Source organism: Mixophyes fleayi, chromosome 9 (assembly GCF_038048845.1).
Source record: "Mixophyes fleayi isolate aMixFle1 chromosome 9, aMixFle1.hap1, whole genome shotgun sequence".
NCBI lineage: Eukaryota > Metazoa > Chordata > Amphibia > Anura > Limnodynastidae > Mixophyes > Mixophyes fleayi.
In genome coordinates, this window is record NC_134410.1 from 65,269,335 (window position 1) to 65,276,508 (window position 7,174).

At 38.2% G+C, this 7,174-nt stretch overlaps 1 protein-coding gene across 3 annotated transcripts; it reads right to left on the reverse strand.

Moving 5' to 3' along the window:
* Positions 1 to 394: 394 nt before the first annotated feature.
* Positions 395 to 6,297, reverse strand: GJB1 (gap junction protein beta 1). 3 transcript variants are annotated; one of them, XM_075186033.1, is made up of 2 exons: positions 6,152 to 6,297; positions 395 to 1,665 (listed from the first exon to the last, which is right to left on the reverse strand). In XM_075186033.1, exon 2 carries the CDS (start codon positions 1,651 to 1,653, stop codon positions 859 to 861), a length of 795 nt encoding a protein of 264 aa, XP_075042134.1. In that variant the 5' UTR covers positions 1,654 to 1,665; positions 6,152 to 6,297; the 3' UTR covers positions 395 to 858. The 3 variants fall into 3 exon arrangements, with proteins under 3 accessions (XP_075042134.1, XP_075042135.1, XP_075042136.1); XM_075186034.1 differs by lacking the exon at positions 6,152 to 6,297 and adding an exon at positions 5,340 to 6,071; XM_075186035.1 differs by lacking the exon at positions 6,152 to 6,297 and adding an exon at positions 4,283 to 4,439.
* Positions 6,298 to 7,174: the final 877 nt, after the last annotated feature.

Sequence of the window (7,174 nt, forward strand, 5' to 3'; positions counted from 1 at the left end):
GTATATGTTCTTTGAAATGAAAAATTACAGGTACACATAAAATAAAGTCACAACCACTATTCTGCATAACTATTTGTACTATTTACTTGTACTACTACTAAGAGGTGTGTCACTTTTGGGGGGATACAGAGCACAAAATATATTTCCCCTGCTCTGTTTTAGCTTCTTGACCTATAACAAAAAGGCAAAAATATAACAACCATACACACTAAGCATTTTGATTAAATAAGGTATAGTTTTGTAGTTTGTTTTTTCATTGATTTAGGGTGCTCCACAATTATATTTATAAATGTATGATGTTAGTCAAGGTGGTGTAGTGATTGTAAATAAAAAGGTAGAATTCAATACAATGACTGTAAACTTTTTGAGACAATGCACCTAAAATATACACACATAGTTTTAAGAATTTAATCCAAGGTTTTAAAATAATTCATGTAAATATTAAAACAATTTCAAAACTATAACAGTACAAATCCACCCCTATCCCTCCCTCTACTACTTCCCATCCCTGCAGAAATATGACCCCTCGTTGTTATTGAAAAATACTGCAAGAAGCACCGGTTCAGAGTTTGCCATTGATAACTGGTGAGCATTAAAAAGGACACAACAGTGCCTACATAGGCAAATATGATGACAAGGACACAGTATGCATTTGCCCACAATAATATGGCAATTAGGTCATAGTCACTGCATCTTGTGCAAATATTGCAGTTTTAAATTAGTCATTTTCTTGCCCATCACAGTCATCTTATACATCTTTTATTTCTTGTAACCAACCCCATATCTGATCATTTCTTCTCCAGTCCGTTACTTGGTCTCACTACAGTCCCATGTAATAGGTGTCTGGATATCATGTCTCTAAGACGTAGCACAGTGTTCTCCTTTCTCTTGCCCCCCTGGGGTCTGTTTCTTAAGACTCTCTCCTGTTAGCAATGTATTCATCTCATTCTGACGATGCTCATGACCATGGTATGAGTCATTATGCCTCCGGCTTCTGCGGCTACAGGCCTTGGCAATGAGAAAGAAGACTTCAGCTACATTTAGTACAATGCAGAATCCTGAGGCACAGAGCATGAATACTGTAAATATGGTTTTCTCTGTAGGACGAGACACAAAACAATCCACTGTGTTAGGGCAAGGGTAAGAATCGCACTTGACAAGTCGTATCATGGCATAACCGGGGTAGATGACGTAGAAGATGTACATAAAGGCTGCTTCAAAGATGATTCTGAAAATCACACTTAGTGTGTATGTCCACCACAGTGTGCCTGAGATTCTGATTTTTTGCTTTTTAATGTCTGCTAGCTCCTTAGGATCATCATGTCCAGACATTCGTAAGCTTCTCTTCTCCTGGTGCTGCTGGTGAGCCACGTGCATGGCCACAAGAAGGGCAGGTGTGGACACAATAATGAGCTGAAGGGCCCACAGACGAATGTGTGAGATAGGAAAGAAGTGGTCATAGCAAACGCTGTTACATCCTGGCTGTTGTGTATTGCAGGTAAATGCTGACTTCTCATCCCCCCAAACACTCTCTGCAGCCACCACAAGTACCATTATACGGAAGATGAAAACCACTGAGAGCCATATGCGCCCGATACCTGTGGAGTGGCGGTTCACACCGCTCAAAATGGCATATAATCCCGCCCAATTCATTATGTATCAGATCTGTGGACAGAAAGATAGAAGGATGTGAATACATTTAGCAATTGACATTATTATTATTATTATTATTATTATTATTATTATTATCCTTTATTTGTTAGGCGCCACAAGATTTCCGCAGCGCTGTACACAGTACTAACAGTAGACTATACAGGGTGAAACAGTACAAAACAATAAACAAAATACCAGTACTTCAGAAACTCCAGGCAGGTAAAGCAATAAACACGGAGCAGAAGAACAGGTGAGGAGACTGGAGGGAAGAGGGCCCTGCTCATGTGAGTTTACATCCTAAGGGAGGGAAAACAGAACAGGCACAAGGGGAGTCAGATGAGGCAAGGGAGAGCGCGGGTGGAGGAGAAGAAGGGGTTGTGCTGGTGGTTGGTAGGCTTTAAGGAACAGGTGGGTTTTATCAATAAATACCTCTTGCAAAGTTTAACTAATGCCTCCATTAAAATGCTACAAAAGCCAATGTTTGTTAAAAATCAAAAAGCACATTTAAATATTTGCAAAAGTATATGTAAAAGTTTTAATTCCATAACATCAATTAAGATGCTGAACACTGTATAGAACTCATTCAAGTCCTCATTAGCAGTAAATAAATATAGCTAGAGAGTAATTCTCATTACAAAGATCAAAGCAATAGAATATCAACGCGAGTGGGTATTATCCAACAAGAAAGCAGACTTCACCGATGTTGTCCTTATTTGAAATGCTAGTCATGAGAATTGCAGGCATGTTTGCAGCAGTACATACCATACAGGTATGGGATGTTTTATTCACAATGCTTGGAACTTGCAGATCTCAGGATAAGGGCTATTTTCAGTAAATGGAGCACCATATGTAAACACTATTAAAACCCTTTTATAAATTGTACTGGTCCTACGACTTGCTGTTTTCACTCCTCATTAACTTGTGGGTTACCACGTTATATAAATATTATATTTATGCATCCCAATGTATATGTTTTAAAAGCCATAGTGTGATAGAAATTACAGGGGGTTTCTACCTTCTAGTCTGGTTTATACAGACAACCTTTTCCCCATCTTTGTATTTTGGTGATGTAGGGGATTTATCCTCCGAGGCCTCCGCTGTTTGCTCAGTCCTGCAGGGTTTCCATACTTAAGATGGGCTGGTTAATCTCCATTTATATTTCTGTGTACTGGGAGAGGGATAGGTCTGGCACAGGCTCCTGATTACAAGGGTGCTACGGCCATCCAGTCATAAGTCAGCTATTATTTCTAGACTGAGTCGAATCCTCTGGCCAGGACCAGCTGAACCCCTCACATAATATAAGAACCAAAGCCCTGATGAACTGAGAAAATTGCACAGGTCCTACAAGAGGCTCAGCGGTGCGTTATGAGAAAGTATGGGAGGTTTAATAAAATAAGCTGAAAGTGAAAAAATACTTTAAGATTTATAACGCTGTATTATATAAATCTTTTCACAACAATCTTAATTTTTTTATGTTATAAGATGTTTGTAGGCTCAGAAAGGTTCCATGTAACTGTAATGTTATTGTGATGTGCTTACCCTTAAAGGTGTTAAATTGATGAAGACATTAACTTGCATCCTAGTGTGAGCAATCACTTTTATTAGCAAATACTAAGTTACCATTTAAACATACTATCACTAAATGTGTTCATAACGTTATGATTAAATATAAGTAGATATATATAGTAGCTGTGTTTTGCACAAAAGGCTACAGTTTCATGGTGTATTACTGCAACAAATATTTTTACATTGCTATGTTGTAGCTATGATCACTGTAGTTTTTCCCCTTTGCTTCAATAGCTTTTAAAAATAACAATCTGTATTATCAATCAGTAGCAAATTGTGTTATCAATAGTCCAAGTAGATTGTGGCAAATTCCTTGCCTGAATAGAGTCAATAAATGTTGCCCGATAAGACCTGACTGATGTCATTGGACCTAAAAGAAACAGCTTTTAAATCAATTTAACAGGAAAAATTACATTTACATTATTTCTATATAGCATTAGTTACACTACCAAAAAGCTACACATATAAAACACATTTACAAATTGTAGTATCATTAGCACAAAATTGTACACAAGCCCACAGCTTCTTGTACACCTACAAATGCAATTTATGTGCTAATGTCAGCCAGTTAAACAAACACAAGTGGATCTTTAGCACATTACATACATTTTAGTTTGCATAGTACAGTTTGATATGAGTGATCAGGTTAATGTAGCTTGCATATAAAATGTGTGTGGCATATCAAATATGTGTGATGTAAAGGAAACATGTACAAATGTGAATCTCTCAAGTTCAGTAAAAACAAAGAAAACCAATTAGCTAATCAACCTTCATACCATAAGATTATTTTGGTGGAAAACTGAAAAATCCCTTTGACACAGAGTTTTGCCAAAACTACAAAAGTGACTTATTTGATTTACAATACAGCAGTGTTGTTGTATTAATTTCTTCCCAATATATTTCCAAATTTAAGGTATTGCTAGACTGAATTGAGAAAATATAAGCATTGTTAGGTAAAGATTACCAGCTGCAAAAAAAAATCTGGACTAAATTCATGAAACCAGAACATATGAGAGTCCTACAACCTTACACACAAATATATATTAGCTCCACTCTCCCTTACCATATACCATGCACCAATTGCACAGAGCAAAACTTCCCCTTCTTCTCAATCGCATGATCTACCTCCTCTGCATCATTGTGACAAGCTAAAAAATGTTCCATAGTATGCATTGGGACTTATAAAGGAAGTGCAGTGCTGACCGATTCTAGTCTTTTAACTTGAAAATATGCCTCTGCTTTCATTGACCTTCTGTCTGTCCCATCCCCACCTCCAATGAATATCAGCCTACACTCCCCCCTCCCCACTATGTCACAATCAGCGAGGAATGAAGAATCTCAGGTTTTTATTAGTGTTTTGTGTGAAATGTTTGCAGGATAAAGCTTTGATAGTTAGTTAGAGGTTAAAATAGAATAAAACCAAAGTGGCCAAATATTCTATTTATGCACACCTGCGGGGGAGGGCTGGCAAATTTGAGCCCGGGGGGTAAGGCTCGACTCAGCAGCCTATTTTAAAGGGAAAAAATGCAGGTGACCCAGCCTAAAGTAGCACACTATGGGACAGGCCGGGGGGGCAGATGCCCCCCTGCCCCTGCAGACCTGCTACTTGGAATGGCAATAAAAAGGCATTACATTTTAAGGTACATTAGGAATATCAGCAGTTTTTCAAAATTATTTTCAGCCATAGATATGAGATTGAAAAAACGAGCAAAAAAACAGTGCAAACGACCAGCATATAGAATTGTGAACAGTGTAGACAATAAAGATCCTTTTCAATCAGCATAAACAAGTTTGTGTTGCTTCTATATTGCCCAGATTAATGGAGTTAAGATGGTATAATGGTAGCTGGGAAAGGTTGGGAAACTAGAAAAAGAATGTGGTGGAGGAGTATTTAAGGGAGCAGGGGCTAAGAAGCAACACACAGCCTGAAAGAATACAAGATGTTAAACATTTTTATTACCCCATATTACTTAATGTAACTAGTCTTATTTGTACATATATTTCCTCTTTTTAGTCAAACTAGCTATTCAGAATTCTCATGTTTCCACATATAACAGACTATATGATTCTAACAACAGCACTAGCTGATGTAAATGTTAGCATACTTATTTCAGTTTTACCTTCTCTTCCTTGTAGTGTGTCTTTCTCAGTGCTGATGCAGTGTCTTACACACTCCCTGAATTTCCAGGTAAATCTCTCCTTCCTCTGTATTCTTCTGTGTCACATTCCTTTTCTAGACAGTCGCCTTTTTGTCACACTTTTGCTTTCTCACCTTCTGGTGTGTATTCCTTTTTTGTCTCCCCTTAATTCCTTCCTTTACTGTTACACCTGTTTTATGCAGTCTTTTCGGTCAAATTTGCTTTTTCTGCCTCTGTCACCTTTGTCTATTTCTTTCTCTGTGTTATACAAATTGTCCTTCTCTGCCTGTCACATTTTCTCTGTTTCTCCACACTCTTGCTCCCCCTGTCACATTGCCTTTCTGCTCTGACAACACACAATGCCTCCTTTCTCACTTTCGGTAACATGTTACCATTCACTCTGCTCAGACTTCCGCCCACCGGACAGTCACAATGCGTCTTTTTCCCCGATGGGACAAGGGAATCATAAGCTAATTTGTGCCCTCCCTCCACCCTTGTTTCTTAGGTCAATTTGAATGAAATTCACTGGCTCACAATATCCGTTGTGTCCAATCCCCCCTTTTACATTTGCCCCTCATCCAACTTCATTTGACCAGGGTGACAAGTGACTTGGCTTCAGTTCCCAAAGCGGATGTCAGGAGAAGAAGTTGGCAATGATGCCATCTGCCCGTGACAATGGTTGGCATAATAATCTTGTGTTTTGACAATAGAATACAGATGCATGCTATGTCAAATTACAGAACTGACCCCACTTCATAAAATCCAGCAAATACCAAAAAGTCTGTTCCTCTTACCTGATTTCCGGTGCTTAAATGGACAGGCACCAGGATCACAAGGCAATTCAGCAACAGCTGGGTACCTGGCACACACTGTACCACTAGGCAGCACTAATACACAGATCAAGTCTGCTTCCTCTTGTCCTGACACTGCATTTCTTTCTTGGACTTTTATACCCTTGGCTGTTAATTAAACCACTCATAGGTCAGATAACCCAATGTACCCCTTTGTGTACACATCTGGGAAAGGGGCGTGACTTGTATGTGTCACTCGTGCCTATCAGCATGAAACAGATACACAACAGCAAAGATTCTCCACTTCCCCACACTGAGTATATGTCTGGCATTATTTTACTGTAGCATTTTAGCATAGTAATGATCCACATATAGACACTCACAAATAAATAAATAAATAAATATATATATATATATATATATATATATATATACATGAGCACATTTACACACTTATGTGATTGGACATTTAATAATATCAGGCATAAAAAAGTACAGACAGCAACCGTCCATGAGCAGCAGAAAAGGGTAACCCACAGAGTTGTAACAAATGTATAAATAAATTCATTAACGTATGCATGTGCCACTTCCTATTATCTGATGGACAACTGTTACCTGTTTATTAAACCTCTTAGCTAGTAATTCTCTGCATTAAAGATATCTTCAAGAAAAAAGACATAGCTCATGGTCAGTATTCCCAATCACAGGGCTTATTGTGTACTTTAAATAGCAATGAAATGCACTGCAATAGTGCAGTTCTCCTACTGGAGCTCTTGAAATTTTACTGTACATTCAACTGCCGAGGGCAAATAGTAACATAGAGCCCTTTTACATGTTCAGCAAAAATATGTATTTGGCCTAAATTTGTGTGTTAAGAGTATGCGTGTAGAATGTGTTAATGAGTTAGCATGTATATTTATATGGGCATTTTCAAACATCCAGCATGGTAAGTGCTGAAATACTGCTTATACAACAATGAGTGTTACATTACATTGCATTGTCAGAGGCGAATTTACTAAAACATTG